The 19,285-nt window shown below is 50.5% G+C and overlaps 3 protein-coding genes across 3 annotated transcripts; 1 reads left to right on the forward strand and 2 right to left on the reverse strand.

The window, feature by feature from the left end:
• Window positions 1-2,272: 2,272 nt before the first annotated feature.
• Window positions 2,273-4,445, reverse strand: LOC117857517 (reticulon-like protein B4). Its single transcript, XM_034740224.2, has 5 exons — window positions 4,085-4,445; window positions 3,284-3,464; window positions 3,023-3,164; window positions 2,863-2,932; window positions 2,273-2,762 (listed from the first exon to the last, which is right to left on the reverse strand). The coding sequence occupies exons 1-5, from the start codon at window positions 4,359-4,361 to the stop codon at window positions 2,596-2,598; spliced, it is 837 nt and encodes a 278-aa protein (XP_034596115.1). The 5' UTR covers window positions 4,362-4,445; the 3' UTR covers window positions 2,273-2,595.
• A 2,507-nt stretch (window positions 4,446-6,952) lies between these two features.
• Window positions 6,953-8,474, reverse strand: LOC140223021 (uncharacterized). The gene is made up of 2 exons (XM_072294318.1): window positions 8,395-8,474; window positions 6,953-8,018 (listed from the first exon to the last, which is right to left on the reverse strand). The coding sequence occupies exons 1-2, from the start codon at window positions 8,472-8,474 to the stop codon at window positions 7,052-7,054; spliced, it is 1,047 nt and encodes a 348-aa protein (XP_072150419.1). The 3' UTR covers window positions 6,953-7,051.
• A 3,903-nt stretch (window positions 8,475-12,377) lies between these two features.
• Window positions 12,378-14,808, forward strand: LOC117859234 (probable membrane-associated kinase regulator 2). The gene is made up of 2 exons (XM_034742439.2): window positions 12,378-14,240; window positions 14,385-14,808. The coding sequence occupies exons 1-2, from the start codon at window positions 13,085-13,087 to the stop codon at window positions 14,468-14,470; spliced, it is 1,242 nt and encodes a 413-aa protein (XP_034598330.1). The 5' UTR covers window positions 12,378-13,084; the 3' UTR covers window positions 14,471-14,808.
• Window positions 14,809-19,285: the final 4,477 nt, after the last annotated feature.

Below are 19,285 nucleotides of genomic sequence, written 5' to 3' on the forward strand. Positions count from 1 at the left end.
CAGTAAATCCCTTGCCTTAAGCAAGCAAAGTCTCAAAGCAAGTTGCAACACTACACGCTCGCTCATGCTCTCCACTCCAACACTCTGATCCTCTCATGATAAGCGGCTAAGCTCACTGCCCATGTCCAAGCTGGACAGATGCGCTGGAACGCCCAAGAACCCACTGTTGTCTTTTTTTTCTTTGAATCACACGACACGCTCATATACACACACGCACACTTACCTCTACGAACATGCACATAATCCTACCCTTATGAGCACCTTTAAAAGATTGAGCCGGTAAATCCTCAAAATTGACGAAGTCAGCACGGGTACCTCACTTACTACTGGAAAAATTCAATCATTCAGACAAGTTTAAGAAGTATTCCTTGAAGTTACAGAAAATAATGAAATTGAGTGACTAAATAACAATGCCTAGAAGTCCCACCGGAGCACTTGGCAAGTCTGTGGCCTAGTTCCTGAGTGTGTGTGCGTGTTGGTGTCTGAGTTTGTAAGGTTCCTATTTTTTCTTCTTCTTTATATAACGACGTGCAGTTCTCTGCATGTTCGAGAGAAAAAAGTTCACGAACACATTGACGAAGGAGATACAAGGGATAAAAAGAAAGTTGGTCGTTAAAGAGTTTGCTAAAGTGTAACGAACCTCTTAGCTCTGAAAGCCAAGCCTTTCTCATCTCATACTCATGGATAAAAGAGTTATCTTCTTCATTTTTGTTTCTGCCAGAGCTAACTAAATCTGTCAAATCCGTTGTATTCTGCAAAGGGCAGTTTCACACCAGCTATAGCAGTTAAACTCGGTTAAACTCGGTCATTGAAGCTGCCTGCTGTGACCTTGTCTCAGACAACACAACCTGCAAGTTTTTCAAAAATACAACTATTAGAACATAGGAAGAAAAGCGCCAAAAAGAAACTTAACACAAGTTCGAGTCAAATTTTCATTGCAAAAGAAAGTTGGGTTCAAATTTATGAAATTATCTTCAGATAGTTTCATGTTCCAGAAAATAAAGTCAGAGCAACGGTGGGACAATCATAAAATCAGCTGGCAGGATGAATGCGGTACCATCTATAGCATATTTTCTTTTCTTCTGCAACTCTACTTTCTAGTGTAGAATTGCAACAATAAAGATATAAAATGCTATATGGGTAGCACTACATTCAGGAGGGAATAAAAAGGAGGTATCCCAGAAACGCTACAGCACTATCTTCTGTAGAATTGCAATATCTTTTTTATGCAAGCAAAAACAATTAGCACATACAAGCCCAACAACATCTTAAACTGTGTATAGCATAGGAACATTTTTCTTCTCTATTGTGTTTCTGGATCGAAAATTAAGTTACTTTATTCAAAGATGGCTAAAAATCAATACCAGAGAGGAGGATTGGTACTGAATATACAAGTATCTATACTTATCTATAAAGTGAGGACCACTTCTACCCACTTTTTTGTTTGATACAACTTCTATCAATGAGAGGTGGGCCTGATATTTAACGCATTGACTGGTGGGTCCAATTTTTCTTTCTCCGTCTTCCCCTTTCACCCGTCCGGGTCCGACAGCGCCGTGCTCGCACCAGTCGAAGTCGGTCGGGAGGCCATCGGTGGGGACGATGGGCGTCTGGTGCGACCCCTTGAGCAGGTCCCGAGCAGAGGAGCGGCGGCCGAGGAACTGGCGGCGGAACTCATCAGGGGTAAGGTCGGAGAACTAGGTGACCCCGTGGACGGTCACGGGTCAAGCCGCTGATGGCGCCGCACGCAGCGGAGGTTGGTCTTGAACACGAACATCCGGTGCATCCGCTCGCCGTCGTCACGGTAGGACTTGCCGAACGAAGCTGGCGAAGTGCACCTCCGCGTTCAGCTCCAGGTCCAGCTACCGGCGGACGAAGCTGGCGAAGTGCGCCTCCGCGTTCAGCTCCAGGTCCAGCTCGTCATCCGCCGTGCCATCCCCTACCACCTGCTCGATGAGCGGGTCCTCCACGGCAGCGAAGGCGTCGTTTGGCTCCGCCAAGCAGAGCGCCGGGGCGGAGAAGCCTCGCCTGCGCCGCCGCTTGATTCATAGCCCTGAAGAACCAAAAAAAGAACCCCGACAACCCTGATTGATAACAAGTCTAACAAATCCCCAAATATCCCAGCAAGCCGAAGAACCACAACAAAAACAATGCGCATCACATCCTAAAACTGAGCACTAACAGTACAACAAGAACATGCTACAGGCCTTTTTCACCAAAACCATCCTAAAATCAAGTAGATAGCATCTAAAGCTCAGCAGATGTCCATAAATATCATCAAACTCCAAACTGCATCCATATAAGTAGCAAAAACAGCGTCACGGGTACAGTACGCGCGCAACATCTTACAACACAGATCAAAATCAAACAGCAGTACAAGAAAATCGTATGCTGCATCTGCGTCACTGTTGTAGGGCAAAGCTATTCGGCTACTCCCATCAAGAGTTCAAGACCAAACAAGGCAGCCATAATAACACAAGGCAATTGGTGGCATATTGGTGCTGCACCACAAAAAGGGAGTCGTGATGCCTCCCAACAAACTCGAACCACTTGCTAGCATTCCCTACCGAGAGTAAACACGAATCACTTGTGTTTCTAGTGCTTCTTGTCTTTCGCGGGCCCCCTTGGTACTTTGCTCAGAACCTTCTCATCAAACACGGCGTACTGCTTCTTGATTTCGACCCACCCCTTCTCACCATACGAGTCGATCTGGTCCTCGTACTTCTCGTAGAGGACAGGGACCGTGTGCAGCACCACAAACACTGTTTTGCATAATAGAAGAGGATCCCATGTCAGGCAAGTTGATAGTTAGAAGAGGTGTAAGATGAAACAAGGTATCTTTGAGTTGCTTGGATCCCTTACCAATGTAAACCAAGGTCAAGAAGTTGCAGCAGCTCCCAAGAACAGAAAGCAACCAAAGCCCAGCAATCACCTACAAATTGCCAGAAAGATAAATGAGACGAATACATTTTTTTTCTGTAGCTACCATTGATCAGCACAGGCAATCACATAGTAGACGTACCATAAGGAACTTCTTTATGTCCCGGCCAAGAGCAATCTGGCGAAGATTGACAAAGGCCCTGTTGATCTCATAACGAGTAGATAGTGCAATGTTGACAACCAGATCTTCAGGAATGATCACCTCTGGGATCCGCGGGGGAGACCTAAAATAAAGGGCAGGATTTCACATCATTAAGTAATTCTATATCCATGTAACTTGCAATGAACAAACTTTGTATCCTTTTAAGTCTGTGCAGTATATCACAATAAGATGAAATCTTACTTGTTGATGAACGAGGAGGCATTAGACCAGAGAAAGAGAACACCCAGAGAGAATATGAGACCATGGCAAACGAAGGTCAGAAGATGGTAGCCAAGGCATTCAAAGAGGATCCAGATTGCAGTGACCCCACCAAGTACTCCAGCAGAGATGTTCCTGTTCCTCCACAGGAATACATCAGCAGCTGCAAAATAAAGAACAGCAATGAATATGAATATGGCAGGTATAATAGTAGATAATCAGGAAATCAGGTATAATAGTATGAATCAAGTGGTTAACAATATTATTCATAGACTATGTAAGCAGTTGCGAATGCAATAGGCAATAGAAGTCTATTGTTACGAGAACTAACGCCATGAATATTCATGTTACCTGACCAGACAATCCAAAAAATATTGGAAGCCTAGTTTCAGACAAGCTCAACAGTGACAAGCTTTCACAATGGGAGGGAGTGTAAAGTGTGAAATCGTTCAGATCAGATCGTGTACCACTATGCAATCAAGCTGCATTGACCAAATTCGAAGCGAGAGCCGCCTCATCAGCGCATACTGGTCGACTCCATTTGTTAACGATAGATAAGACCACCAATCTGATACTCTACGCCCACCGATCTAAACAAACCGCCCCTTCCATTTTGCATAAACCCTACTTCCATTCGAGAAAGCATAAACCTATCAGATCTAGCCTGCAACCCAAGGCTTCAAGCCCGTCCAGATCCCCCGAAACCAGATCCGATCTACCGATTTCAAGTCAAAACCATAAAAAAAAAACAGCGTGATTCAGAGCATGAAGCAGAGCCTTTACGTTTGCCTCCTCCGAGGGCCTTATGGATGGGCTGCTCGCGGCCGAAGAGGCGGAACACCTTGGCCCTGGCCTCGGCGGCCGCCGCGGCTGCGGAGTCGGAGAAGGAGGGCTTGACCTCGGCGGCGGGCGCCGAAGGGCGCGGCCGCTCGTCGTTGTCGGAGTCCGAGGACGAGGAGTCGCCCTTGCCGCCGCCAGCGTGGAGCTTGTCGGCGAGCTTCTCCATCAGGGTCTCGTGCTTGGGGCTCGCGCCGCCTTCCGCGTGCGGCTGCTCCGCCATGCTCGAAACCTCCTCCGGGGGACACGGGAAAGGCGGAGGAGCGTGCGATGCGGAAGGGGGAGGAGAAATGGCGGAGATCTGGTCTGATTTCTGCGGTGGGGTTTGGTTTTATATAGGCGCGGCGGGGTTTAGGGCTGGCGGGGAAATCAGGGGCGTCGGATTTGGATTGGACGGCGGGGAGGGGTTGAGTGGGTTGCTTTCGGTGCTCCAGTTTGGACTTGGAAGTAGTAGAGAGTAACGCTTGGTGTACACGAGTTTGGACTTGGAAGAAAAAAAGGCATATGGTCCCATGTGTCTGATTTTAGTGAGACCAGAAGTCAGAAGGGCACCAAAGCTTTTCACGAAGGGCTATTTAATTTTTCTACAATTTATATCAAAGCTCTTTTAATAGAGTTGATCCGGTAGTACCTATGGCACCAACACTTATTAAGATGACATGAATCGTCTATCATAGAGACTAGTATCATACTCCCTCCGCCCACGATTAATCCGTGCGCAAGCGAGCGACACAGAGACCAAGGAGAAGTTAATCTCCTACGTTGAAGCATCAGCAAACGAGCCAGGCTGAGTTACTCCCTCTCAGGCAACGCTCGAGGGAGTGCTTCGTATCCACAACCAACACGGCGCATTGATCGCTCGCTCCTCTCACGTAACCCAGCCCACCTCTCCCTCACCCCACCCACCATCTCCCACACATGGTCTCTTCCCTTCCGAAATTTCATGCGCCCATACGAAAGAAAATCTTGGCACGCATCGGCGACAGTATCCTCTATCGCCTCTTCGTTCTTCACATTATGCACACCTCAAGACACGGCCATACCAACCGTAATCTGCTCAACTTCTTCTCACCGGAGTTGGGCACCCAGTTCATGCCACGAATGATCCATGCTCCATTGAAGGGAAGTGCAGGGGTGTGTTTTGCTAATCTACAATGAAGAAAGTGAGAGTGTAGGGAAGAGAACAATTTGGCTTGACAAAGAGAATGGTCCAGAAAGAAATCAATGCGAGCGCGCGGGGGACACGAATCGAAGCGATCGGCCTCGACACGAGTGTGGAGGGGAGTGAAGAGAATGAGCCTGGGCTATGCATCGAAGAGGTGGACGGCGCGTGCGCAGCTTGTGCAATCGACTCGAGACGGAGTGGACTCCAACCAGGAATACACAAATCATTTCATATGTAACTATTCGAATTCCGTGCTTCTTGTTGATAAATTAGAAAGCACATTTTGTTGTTATAAAATCTACATAAGACGTCCTTTGTATTTTGCATTCGAGGTATACCTACTGCTGTGATTAAGGGAGGAACGTTCGCATCAATGATCTTATTTGCCTCAACTCAGAAGGCACACGCTGGGGTGCAAAAGGACTGGTAGGTGTAGCATAAAAGAGGAGGGGAGGGGGAGGACCACCCGTTAACCGTGGAAAGGCTGGCGGAATCAACGTGGAGGGCACCCCATGACACCTGCTCCACTCAGCTTTTCTGCTGGACTGGGCCCCTCAACCACAGTAATCGGAATCTCTTTGCCGTTTATGGCCAAGGCCGAGACGATTCCCCCCGGGCCCACTAGGTATCTACCAGTGAGAAAATTCGTAATTTCTGTACTCTGATTTCAGGCATTGTCCTTTTTTACTACAAAAATATCACCGTTTGGATCGAGGAATTGCGAAAGAGGTGGGAAACATAAACAATTCGAAACCAAAATCTTGAGATGCAGTACGTTTTCTTAGACGAACTCTTGGTATGCACTTTATTCAAAGCACGTTTTGTGTGAGAGAAAAATACTGTTCGGCTGATAATTTCTGTGGCTGGAAAACACTGTTCCGGCTGTTTTGTGTGAGAAAAAATATTGTTCAATAGCTGAAAAGTGGGGCTGATTCTGTCTTATAATCTAGAAAAATAGGCAAAAAAAACTCTTGGTGTGCAAGGGTATGAGTTGGTTGGTTGCTTGATTGTGGTCACCTGCATTACATCTGCATACAGATTTTTTTTTGTTTCCAATTGGAACTTTCAACGCACGCTATCAACCGGTAGTAGTTAGCGAAAGCTATTGGTTATGTCGGCTACTCAAGTAGTTTTGCTTTGTGTTGTGGATCATGAATGTGCTTGAAGTGTAAACTACCGTCTCATACTATGCAGTAACCCACTAACCCCTTCCCAAATCCAAGCAAGTTTCTCGGTTGGTTTGGGTCTAGCTCTAGCTAGCTCGCTCTTGAGAAGGGGGCACAAGTCTGACAAAAAGGACCGTACGTCTTGTTCTGTTATTCTGTATAGACGGTCATTTCAAAACAGATGTGTGGGCTCAGAATATAACATGGGCCTACCCGCTAGTATTATGTATGGTCCAAAAAGGAAAGGAAATGGACACTGTGGTAATGGGCCTTAAGTTGTGGGCCTAACGAAACATTACCTTTCCTGCTGAATTTGCAAATACCACTGTTTGGACCGAGCAGTTGCGAAAGATGTGGGAAATATACAAACAATTCGAAACTAAAATGTTGAGATGCAGTTCGTTCCTTTAGACCAACTCTTGGTATGCATATCAAAAACTATATTTAGAACTAATTTTGGACCAGTGTAATCTGTGAACAGAATTTAACTACACAATCCAAACGTAATACATGCTTGTATTCTAGCGTCAAATGGTCTAGCTGTTGCTGCCGTGCCCTTTACATTCCAATGAGGAACGAAGGCTACACAGGGGAAAGAGGAGTCAACAATCTGCAGGATAACGGGGTGAGCTGGATGGAACTTTCCACCACAGCAAATCCTCGTGATTGGATTTGGTAGGGATGAAGTTGATTGAACGGGCTTCTTAAGACCAAGATAAGCCTCTGCACAAAGTGGATGGCACCAACGTTGTCCGCGTCAAAGCCGACAAAGCAGACGCAGACCAGGAAGAGCTGATCGTCGGACTCCACCAGCCAGGTTCTCCCCGAGCACATCCCTGGAGGGAAGTCGACCATGGTGACATCAAAGTATTGGAACTCGGGGTCGTCGTCGTCGTCACCGGTGGAGGAGGTGGAAGAGAAGGTGATGGCGCACATGTCTTCATGTGAGCTGATGAAGAAGAGTTCCCCTTGAACCGCCGCGACGCTGGAGATGACGTCTTTGGTAGGACTAGCAGGAGGCACCTCGTAGTCACCGATGTCGTAGGTGTAGCGCCTCCATCCTCCGCGGTGTCCGTCGCCGTCGACGACGACCTTGCAGTACCACATGTTGGGTTCCTTGTAGTCGAAGAGCACGACGAAGCACCCTGGATGGGTTGCGTCCTTGTGTGTGAGCAGGCACTTGCAGTACATCGGGATGCCATCGTCGTCGTCGTCGTCTCCCGCTTCGACATCCGGCAGGGTGATCTTGTCCCCGGTGCGAGGGTTCCACAGCCACGCTGCAGCGGACGACGACGACGAAGGGGACGGGGAGGACTTCATCACCAGCATCCAGCCCTGCGGGGTGGTCCAGCACATGGTGTTGCCTGCTACGAGGTCGGGCTCGACGTCGGCGGCGTGCAGCAGGCGTTTCTGCGAGACGCTGAACATAAGCATGTCGTGGTCGTTGTCGTGCTGCTGGTACCTTTGGTGCTCAAACACGAGCAATGGCAAGCATGACGACGACGTGCCGCTCTTTTTTTTTTGAAAGGTCACCGGTGGAGGTCCCCACCTGAATTCATTCATTCATTAGGCCTTGGTCAGGCCAAAGTCTTACAGCTTAGGATTTCAACATGGGGGAAAAACCTTTTGTTTACTATCAGTGATCTACATTGAATTAAAGAGTAGGCACCATGCTTCAAGGATCGATTTTTCTTCTGCTCTAAATCTTTGGCTCCAGAGGCGAGCTTCATCTCTGCATAGTTGCCATAATCTAGAATGTGACGGGGCGGAGCGTTGAAACACCAGAAGTTTTGTATTGCTTTCCTTTAATAAAGGACATGAATAATCACAAGCTGTAGTGCTCCCTCGCCAAGGAGAAGGCCATATGTTTCGCCAAGGAGCACGCACACCCATGCCAAACATCTACCACGCCATGCGATCCGCACCGAGCAAGAACCCGCTCTGGGGGCCACCGTAGCGGCGACGACCATGGCGGGCGGTGCAGCCGGGGCTTGAGCACGTCCATGGCAGGCCACGCGAGCCGCCACATCAGCATTGTTCGTTCGGAAGTGGTGGTATTCTAACCTCTATGCTTAACCTCTATGACTTCAAAATGATTGTTCTAAAATAATTATTCCGGGAGTACCTCTATACGTAACCTCTATGCTTTTGTTTGTTTTCAAGAGTATAACCTTTTGAAATAATTTTGATATATCTGATTGAATTTAATTATGTTCAGTGTCGTCAATATGTTCGACCCGCTGCCTGAACTTGCTGCTAATGGCATACAACCGATTTTCCAAAGGTCAGTGATTCAAATACTAGAACAACGTACACAAAGTGTCAGAGGGCGACCAGATCAAGTAGTGAAAAAGTTTTTTTGAGCAGTTTTTATCATCCACAACAAGGTGCAATAAAACCGATTTTTTATAATAACATGTAGTTATGTTATAGTGGACATAAATAATGCTAACAATGATGAGCATCTAATGGTGAGACTATCTGGTACAACTTTGGATATGCATGCTTATGCTCATGAGTGCGTTAAAGATGTTGACCTACAAGTAATAAGTGTGCATGTGCCTCCACAAACGATATCGGTCGATCACTTGTGTGGTATTTTCTCCTCAACCAGCACCGGTTGGAATCTTTGTCACTTTGATGGGATATTATAATCCTATCAACCTTCCACTATACTTAAAAATGCACATGGACCATTGTTAGCTACTAAACCTTCAGCATATGGTGGATATATTGTGTAAGTATTGCTTTCTTTAAACTTTATTTTACTTGTGTAAACTTCAAACTTGTTTATACTAATCTTTTCCTTCCTTTTCCTTTTTCCGAAGGGTATTATTGTTCAGCACAATTGCTACGGGACCAGGGGTGCATCGGGAGGTCTCCTTATACGTTTTGACACTCGGTGAGCTATTGGTGTATTTATATCAACGACGTTTGGCATTGGTGAGGCTATTAGTATTAAATGTGTGGGGGAGCTATTGCGAAGATGGCACCAAGGGTGACCAACTCTCTATAAGAGAGCTTAAATCTTTTATTCACATACTCACAATTCACTTTTACACTCTTTACGTGACTACCCTACCATGATACCATTACACTACATGGCAACCTTGCTAACTTTTCACCTATGGCTCACATGCCACCCTATGCTATAGTATGACTAGGAGGGAGGGGATCACCTCTATTTATAGGTGCTCATGATCATTGTGGTGTTGCCATGTGGCAATTTCCACACTCTTCCATACAAAATATCCTAACTTTAGAATCTTCATCATCCTTATCTAGTTTTTGATATTTCTACCATGCTAAGATACCTAGTTCTAGAGTATTCTACAATTCATCATGAAGCATGGCAACTATGACTCATGCATTCTCTCCAATTTTCTAGAACCTTCTTATCTTACCATGATCTTATCCTTATACATGGCAAAGTTGTCTCTTGAGACCTCCACAATCTTCTAGAATGTTCCAAGTATGCATTGCATATTTCAACGTGACTGTATACCATGCTCTAACCCGATACACCATTAGCACCTAACTTCGGCATTACCTTCCATCCTACCCATAATAATCAGAGTCAACTAAATTATTTATCACATCCATTCTTAACTGATTGGCAGGTAAAGATGGCTCTTCGCTACACCAAGGTTCCGCAAGCAGTCAAGGGCAGCAAAAACAGGGTCAAGTGCTCAGACTGCGGACATGATAATCACAAGCTGTGGTGCTCCCTCGCTAAGGAGAAGGTCATATGTTTCGCTAAGGAGCACGCACACCCAGCAGTTGATGCCAAACGTCCACCACGCGGTGACGACCACGGCGGGTGGTGCGGCCGAGGCTTCACGTCCATGGCAGGCAGCGTGAAAGGGTCGCAATGACGAATAGCCATTTGCAAAGAGAAGGATTCCCACATGGGCCGCCACATCAGCACCGTTCGTTCGGAAGTAGTGGTGTGCCGGCCGGCTATCATCCATCCATGAACTTTTTTATTATTATATATTTTTTTTGATTTTGCAAAAATATATAGTCAGATGAAAACATGGCAAAACTAGGCTATTGTCGCCGGCCCAGGCGGCGGATGAGCCAGCGGAAGGGCCTTACCGTCGGCCCAGCCGGCGACAAGGGGTACATCCCTCCGCACCATACTTTCAAAAAATCATAACTAAATCATATCAACTCGGATGGAGATAAACTTTATATGAAACTTGTAGATCTCGACGAGATCTACAACTTTGTAGTTAAAACTTTTTTCATTTAATGTAATATTGGTGCTTAAATAATCAACACAAGTTTCAGATCTAAAATTCAATTTTTAGATCTGAAACTTGTGTCGATTATTTCAGCAATTAAATGGCTCCAAATGAAAATAGTTTGAACTAAAAAGTTATAAATCTCGTCGACGGCTACAATTTTCATATAAATCTTATTTCTTCTGAGCTCATATGAATTAGTTATCATTTTTTAAAAGTGTGCTGCCCAATTTCAAATCTAAAAATTGAATTTTAGATTTGAAACTTGTGTCGATTATTTGAGCACCAATATGACGTGGGCTGGCGGTAAGTCCCTTCCACCGGCTGGGCTGGCGACAATAGCCTAGTTTTGCAATTTTTTTATCCGACTATATATTTCTGCAAAATCGGAAAAAAAATATATAAAAATAAAAAGAATTCTCCATCCATCATCGTTCAGCTGGAATATTGGGCCGTCAGCCCAACAAAGCACATCGCGTTTCCCCAAGAGAGCGAGCTCACTTGGGCTCGAACTTTGGAATCTCCACACCACAACATTTGCACGTACAAAATCCAGTCTGCTTTTGTGCGGTTTCTGTTTGCTTGCCATGGCAAGTCACCTCTGGAAATATTTCGGGAAAAAGTCTAAAAGATGAACCCTAAAAGAATCTGGAAATCGTATGTGATTTTTGCGAGTTTTTCCTGCATTTTGATTCCCAAAGCCAAGACGAAAACGATGGGAATGAGGTGTGGCAATGTCAAGGACACGACTGAACAGTGAACAGGCAGTTTTGCAAGTCACAAGGTCAACTTACAATTGTTGGAAGGCTCTCAGTAACTCTGTACGTGACACTGACTTTTTTTCTTCCCATGATTCTCTGATGCTGTGCAGTGTCTTTCGGAAACGAGTGAAAAGAAAAGGAAGAAGATGACGAGGATAGAATGGTACTGGTCACTGTAGCATGCAGTAGAAGAGACTGAAGACGCAGTAGAAACTTTGCCCCAGATGATTGCACTTGGCCCCTTGCAATTGCTACTGTAATGTGCATTCCCCATCCATTTCAAATGATTTTTTACCGATCAAGTCTTGAGTGCCACAAGTCCCAGCGCCGGCCGGTGTTTGCGGTTTGAGTGACAGGTAGACCTCAACAGCACATCCATCATGTTCTCTTCCATCAGAACTCAGAACGGCATGATGATCTTCATGAGCTCTAGTATGAGCTTGTTTGTAATCGCGTAGCACCTCCCCGTGCTCCAGCAGCAGGCAAAGGCTGTTGCCTGTTGTTATCTGCTGGAGCTAGCTGAGTTGATGCCTCATCTGGTCATAGGCTGCCATGAGAGCATGCACAGCGTGTGCGGCTGCTCTGAGCCCATGAGTGCAGGCTGTTGAACGCCATGATCATTGGTCTACGGTTCAGCAATGAGAAGGAACGGCATCATATCATGCGTTCCTTAGCTGAAGATGTGTCACGCAGTGTCATTTTGTCACCCAGGCTCACCCATTCAGCACGTTCACTCGGCTGCTCGACCAAACGCATTCCGAGGTAAGTCCTCTCATTTGCAAATCCAGAACGAGATCTCACTTGATCTGCTGACTTTCAGTTTTTACTACACCATTTTACCAGCACAGACCGTGGTCCCCTTGTCAGTTACTGTCTACTGCATCCGGCAGAAAAAGGGCCAGCAAACAGAAAGACGAAAACCAAAACCCAGCGGAGCACGCACACCCAACAACAGTTCATGCCAAACGTGTGCAGAAAAATCCTGAATCCACCGCTTGCTTCTGCTTTGCATTCCATGCCATGCCGTGCCGTGCCGTGCCATGTGATCCCAAGTGTGCGTGACACCACTACACGTCCAGTGGCAACAGAATTTGGAATCTGAAAATCTTGAACCGATCTACGCATTCCCTTGCTGTCAGCGTTACACATCCAGTGCCAGCGGAATTTGGAGGTTTGTTTACCAGCAGGAAAACTGAATTTGGAATTTGGAGGCTTGAAATCCATGGCGATGTGGGAAGATCACGGGAGCCCCACGGTCTGAGCGCTGCACTGAAGCCCTCCGCACGGCGGCAGGTGGCCTCAGGGACCCCCATCCAAAGCCGAAACCGCCCTCCCCGTCCAACCCCACCCCTCGCTCGCCCTGCTGCTCATCTATTTGTCATTGATGGCTGCCTGCAACGCCACCACCACGACCTTGTCCTCTGCTGCGAACCTGCACCTCCCCACTCCTCTGTCCTCCTCAAAAGGCTCCCCCCCAAAAAAGAGTCTTTTTTTGAGCGTTGAGAGTCAAGTGAACAAGAATCCACTGGTGAGGTGAGTGAGCGAGTGAACAAGAATCCACTGGTGAGGTGAGTGAGCGAGCTCTGTGCCACTCTGCTGCGCGCGCCATGGAGTCCTTCAGCTTCCTCAAGTACCTGCGCGGCGGCGTGGTCGCCGGCACCCAGCGCGCGCCCGTGGCCGCAACGACCATAGCCGCGTCGGCGTGCGAAGACGGCGGCGGAGGTGGAGCAGGAGCTGGCGGCGGGGACGTGGAGGACGACGCGTCCTTCTTCGACCTGGAGTTCGCGGTGCCCGGCGACGAGAGCGCCGCGTCGGACGCGGAGGAGGAGCGGGTGGAGTTCAACTTCGCCGTGGCCGGCGACGACGTCGCGTCCGGCGGGGGCGAGGTGGTGGCCGTGGACGCGGTGGCCGCGCCGGGTGCCGCTGAGACCGGCGACAACGGGAAGGAGGGCGCGGAGGCGGACACGGCCGAGGCCACGCCGGCTCCGCCGCCGGCGTCGCTGCTCCGTCCGGCGACCAAGTTCCGCGTGCTGCTGCTGAAGCTGAGGAAGCCCAAGGTCGCCGTCCCGGCGGAGGGGAACGGCGGCGCGCCGGCGCCGGCGCCGAAGCCGGCGAGCCGGTTCCTGATAAAGTTCCGGGTTGACGAGGCGCCGCTTGTGTCGCTGTTCACGCGCGACAACAGCTCGCGCACCTCCGACGCCGGCGCCTGCGCGGACCGGCCCGCGGCGGCGGCGGCGGTCCCGGTGGCACGGCAGCCCCAGGACGCGTCGACGATCACCGCCGAGGAGCGTCGTTTCGCGAAGGAGGTGGTCCTGAGGTACCTGAGCAAGATCAAGCCGCTGTACGTGAAGGTCTCCCGGCGGTACGGCGAGCGCCTCCGCTTCGCGGGCGGCGCGAGCGAGGGCGAGGAGACAGACGCCGAGCCCGACCTCCCCGCGCCGTCCCCGTCCCCGTCGCCGTCCCCTTCCCCGGCGCCGTCGTCCCAGCCCCCGGCGGCCGCGGCCCCGGCGGCGCCGCAGCCGGTGGTGGTGGCGTGCGGCGTGCGCGCGCCACGCGCGAGCGTCCCGGCCGGGCTGAAGCAGGTGTGCAAGCGGCTGGGGAAGAGCCGGTCGGCGTCGTCCGCCGTGGCCGCGGCGCCGTCGCCTCCGGCGGCCGGCACCCCACAGCAGGCGCCGCAGCGGCGGGACGACTCGCTGCTGCAGGTGCAGGACGGCATCCAGAGCGCCATCGCCCACTGCAAGCTCTCCTTCAACGCGTCCAAAGGTACTTGCGCGGAGGCGGACGCCACCTGTGGCCCACCTCCCAGCGACACGGCAGCAACCTAGTATGCATGATGGTTAGTACTAGCAGCGGCTAATGGCATCTCTGTGTGCTTGGAATGGATGGACCAAAAAAAAAACACCGTAGGGTCGGAGTCGCCGCTGCTGCGGTCCATGACGGCGGGGGACGGCGGCCGGGCGGCCGACACCATTGACGGCGGCGACGGCGCGTGATCCGGCGACACGAGGACTCGAGCAACGGCGACCGCCGTCTAGTAGTGGCAGTATTAGCGTAGTAGATGGTGGTATTAGCCCGATGATGATGGCTTAGGATTAAACAAAGGCGTGCATGTGTGTGGTTGTCTCGACGTGGCCGAAAGATTTTGTCTTTAGGGCCGCGCTGGGCTCCTACTAGCGTGTACCTACATGCATGATCTCGCCGTCAAGTTGGATGATAGGAGTACTTGTAGTGTGTGTGGTGTGTGGCTGGTGGTCAGCTGCCGTGGTATGCAATGGGAGTGTGTAAAATAGTGGCCATCGCCCATGTGAAGTGAAGTCGCTTTCTAGTAGTACATTGCTCCTCCTTTGTGTCCTTGCTTGGTTCCTTGATGGAAATGGAAGGATGGTGCACGATTCCATTGTTGATGCTGTGCTCGTGCAACGTAGGATAAAGATAAACGCTGGGCCGGCCGGTTGAAACGGCGGTAGGACCGACCGTTTGTGTGCGTGGTTTCAAGGGGGGAAAAAAAAGGATTGGTGACTGGAGCAGCAGAGACATTGAGAAAAGACGGCGGCGTCGTGTCGGGGGTGCAGCCTTTGCCTCCACGCACGCTGCTGTGACCTGTGGTGCTGCCTTGAGGAGGAGCTCGTCGCTCGTCGGGAAAGGAACGCCGCCACGCCGTCGGCGAGCCGGGGCACGGGTCGTGGGGACTGGGGAGCAGGAAGGAAAAGGTTGGGAGGGGTGGATTTGCGCTTTATCCCGGTGATCAAATTTTTCTGCGCTCGAGGAAATAAAACAGAAAAGTGTTGGTGTGTGACCGCGAGGGTCGGCGTCGAGCAAATCTGCTGCCGGTCTTTAGGGCCGCAGCGCGCGGCTTTCCGTCCCCTCCGACGTCCATCGCCCTGGTTGTCGCTTGCCCGCCGCGGCGCGGGCTTGGCACGGCACCCTTCTGCTCTGCCTTCTTGTGCCGTCGCGTCCGCGGCGTGGTTTGTCTCGGACATCCGGAGCGGCAGCCTCGGTCGGCGCGAAAGGCTAGGCTACCCACGGAGGTGGAGGGAAGGGGTACAGGTACTCTCTCCTCTCCCGTGCCCGTGTGGACGAGACGACGCAGGCAGCGGGGCTCGGGTGCGCACGCCGCGGGCCCGCGCGTCGACGGTCGACGGGGAGCAGCTGCCTTTTGTGTCGCCCCGCCACCCAGTCACGCACCGCACCCACTTGCCTTACTTCCCTCGTGGAGCTCCGGCGAGGTCAGACGTCGGAGCCGGCACGAGCCTAGCGCCCACGTCCGTCACGCGTCGGCGCACGCCGGAGCAACTGGGCGCTGACGTCTGATCACCAACCAAATGCCGGAACCGGGGATCAAGTAGGGCCGCGCCGAGCGTGGGGCATGCTAGTCAGCCCCCGGCGCACCAGATCCATCCGTGCCGAGGCGCATTGACTTTTTAGATCTAGCTACAAGAAAGAAGATGGGGGCAGCAGTAATGTGAGGCAGGCTAGCCCCTGGCGTAATGCGTGAACCATTTGCCGGCCTCCATCCATCCATCCATGGCAAATGGCTCCCAAATGGACAAGGAATCCAATGCCAATGCCGACGATGCCAGGAGTCCAGGACGTACTCTAGGAGAGCTGGAGAGGAGAGGACGCTGAAATGGAGTAGCCCTGGCACTCGCACTAATTCCATCAGGGGACGGACGTACCCGATTGGGATTGAAAGCAGCAGCAGCCGTGTCGCTCATGGCTCGCCATGCATTCACATCCTGGAGAGCGAGCCGTCGCCATTAGCCGGCCACACCTGATTGATGAGCACACGCGCAGCGGCGGCACATTCTCTTTGCTCCAAAACCACAGCGGCTGCATAAGTGGTATGATTGCGTCGCGACGATGTGACGATGGTCCATGACCATGACCGGCGACAGCGGCCGGGATATTGGGGTGTCGGCTGGCTAGCGTAGCCGCGCGGCGGTACAGGTGCAGCGGCGATGCTAATGACATGTACCGATGCCGACACGATCGACGGCTTAGCTATCAGGCCCCGGATTATCCTTGGACCAGATAGCGGCGCGCCGGCGACACCCCTGCCATTATTGCGATGCCTTGCTTGCTACTACTACACGTCAATCTGGCCGTCGTATGCAGCGCGCGTGATGCCTGAATCCTGATAGTGCTCGCGTATGTAGACGGGTGGTTGGAGCCTGGCCTGGCTGCCATTGCCACCGAGGGGATGGCCGGGGATCGCAGGCGTTCGAGCTCGGTGTCACACCTGAGGATCTGCTTCTTCTGCTAATAGAGAGTGGTTTTTCAGTCTCCGGACTACAGGTTTGTCGTGACGGAGGCATGGACGGCAGGTCCCGGCACGGCGGACGCTCCGTGCCTCGGGCAAACCGAAACCCCGACGCCGGCACGAAGAAGGGAGGGGAGCTCGTGCCGTGGCGCTGATCCAGCGTATGCACAGGTCGTAAACAAATCAAAGCGCCCGCCGCCGTGCGCATCGCAGGGGAGCTGAGGAGTGGGCGTGGCGCTTCGGGCTCCTACATTGAATCGGTGGATTATGGCCTTCAGCTCCGGACTATGGTGGTCGGGTGGTGGGCCACGGCGTCGTATGGGCTGCTTTGAGTACGTTTTGGATTTTTGACCTTTTTACATTTGATTGCCTTAAATCCCTTCATCAGAGGTATTTCTGGTATATGAACTTGTCAACAAGCAACCCATGTGATCTTTCGGAAGACATTATCCCAGATCTCGAATCCAACTCTCCAGTCACACGCAACATGTGTGACCCTCCGAAAATGTTCATGGACTCTCCATCACCATGTGACCTAAAGATGTTCCAGATTTTCTAACATTTGGTTCTAATACCACTTGTTAGAAATTAGCCTAACACGGCGACGAGCCGCCCGCTAATCTTCACCAGCGGAAGTGTTGATTGGATCTACCGAGACAAACTTGCACGATCACAGATGACAACAGAGATACGATCTTTGTTGACGAGGTTCGGTTGAAGCCTACATCTTCGGGGCATGACTATGTTTGAATATATGGGCTTGCTCCAATTATTCAATAATTAAATGAAAAGAATTAAAACCCACTAATAAATGTTAGGGAGCTAAAAGTGGTTAATACCACATTGGTAGCTGAGGAGAATTCCAATCAACTTAAAGGGTGGACTGTTTGAACACCCTACGTGAAGTTGATAAAGGAGATTAGCGTGCCACACACGCGCGTTCGCTCACCTCGCCGTGCCGAGCCGGGCTGGGCCAAGGTCGTGGCAGTGGCTGAGGCGAGGCGAGGTGTGGCGTGGGACGGTCGGTGCGGTGCGACATGATGTGCTGCGTAGAGTGGGAAGTTTTGCACCAAGTGAGATTAATGGCTGGGCCGTTAATGATGTTGATGGCTAGCGATTGATGGTGGTGATTTGATTGTGCCCGTTACCAGTAACCAACGCATTAATAGTCATTGCTCCACCTAATAACGTCCAGATTCATCCTTCCTCTTCCCCTTGCACTTCTATATGAGGGGGCACCCTTCCTCCTCAATGAGCACACAAAAAACACACCTCTCCCTCTCTCCCTCTGTTTTCTGCTGCTTGCTTCGCATCGCCGTCGCTAGCACCACGCGCATAGCTCTGACGAGAGTAGGCCTCCGAAACCCTGCACGCTGAAGGTCCTGCACGAGATATCGAGCAATCAGATTTTTGGGAGCGTCTTCACGCGACTGCTTGCTTACTCCCTGAACGAGCCTTTGGCAATAGCCTTGGTTGTTTTTGGAGTTGCGGAATTTTTTAAGATTTTTACGGATTCTTCAGAGAATTTTTCGGAAACTCCGTAGGTGCGGATTCTCCGGAAGTTGCAGATTCTCCGAAGATTTTTGCGAAGTTTGTGGACTTCCAGAAGGCCGTTCGCGGGACTGCATTGCGAACATCTTCCTGCATCAACTTTGTACGACTACATCGACTGAGATCACCCCACGATTAGTATGACTAATCCAGGTGATAATGGCTCATCCGGTTCCTTCGAAACCGGCCCCGCCCAAGGCTATAAGTGAAACCTATTTATTTCATTCTGTTTTGTGTTAAACATGAACACGTGCACCTGGTCCGATTCACTCACTATAGTCATGATATTATTAATATTTTAAATATTTAATTTTGAAATTAAAATATACCGAAATGTGCCTAAATATCTAACAGACTACGGGTGCTCCTCCCTAGTACCGTAACACTGGTCGCTCCGTGGTCCCAGCATCGTGTCGTTTTCCCTTGCGAGCTTGTCACTATATCATCATAGTTACAACAGCAGCCCCACTTTCATATTTATGAGGAGGCTCGGGTTACAGAGTATGATATGGATTCTATTCTATACTGCTAAATACAACTCAAGTTCCTTTAACCGGATCAGTACAAATATTTAACACAAAATATCTTAACAGTCGCGCGACGGAGGCACATACTGGCTCCGAGACGGCAAACTCAAACCCCGACGCCGGCAGTCGGCACGAAGAAGGGAGGGGAGCTCGTGCCGTGGCGCTGATCCAGCGGATGCACAGGTCGTAAACAAACCAAAGCGCCCGCCGCCGTGCGCATCGCAAGGGAGTCAACGCTGCCGGGTCTGGTCTTTTGTCCTGCGCGCGTGCATATCGTATCTTCTTCGATCGGGAAACTCCCTCCATCTTAACTGGCCCGTTCCGTTCCGTTACGTTCACGGCGAAACAAAGCAGCTGCGGTGCTGCACTGCACAGTTACAGTGTGCCTCATCTAGTCCGAGGAAACCATACGCTACGCTACTCTATTTGCTGCTCTAGTACAGTCGTCTATTTGAATCCTGGCCTAGATG

Source organism: Setaria viridis, chromosome 5 (genome assembly GCF_005286985.2).
Source record: "Setaria viridis chromosome 5, Setaria_viridis_v4.0, whole genome shotgun sequence".
In the NCBI taxonomy this organism is placed as follows: domain Eukaryota; kingdom Viridiplantae; phylum Streptophyta; class Magnoliopsida; order Poales; family Poaceae; genus Setaria; species Setaria viridis.

Coding starts and splice junctions, on each gene's coding strand:
- LOC117857517 (XM_034740224.2), bottom strand. CDS start 4,361: ATGGCGGAGCAGCCGCACGCGGAAGGCGGCGCGAGCCCCAAGCACGAG. Junction 3,165..3,283: donor GCCTCCTCGTTCATCAACAA/GTAAGATTTCAT, acceptor CCTTTATTTTAG/GTCTCCCCCGCGGATCCCAG. Junction 2,933..3,022: donor ACATAAAGAAGTTCCTTATG/GTACGTCTACTA, acceptor GGCAATTTGTAG/GTGATTGCTGGGCTTTGGTT.
- LOC140223021 (XM_072294318.1), bottom strand. CDS start 8,474: ATGGACGTGCTCAAGCCCCGGCTGCACCGCCCGCCATGGTCGTCGCCG. Junction 8,019..8,394: donor CCAGAGCGGGTTCTTGCTCG/GTGCGGATCGCA, acceptor GAATGAATTCAG/GTGGGGACCTCCACCGGTGA.
- LOC117859234 (XM_034742439.2), top strand. CDS start 13,085: ATGGAGTCCTTCAGCTTCCTCAAGTACCTGCGCGGCGGCGTGGTCGCC. Junction 14,241..14,384: donor CTCCTTCAACGCGTCCAAAG/GTACTTGCGCGG, acceptor AAAACACCGTAG/GGTCGGAGTCGCCGCTGCTG.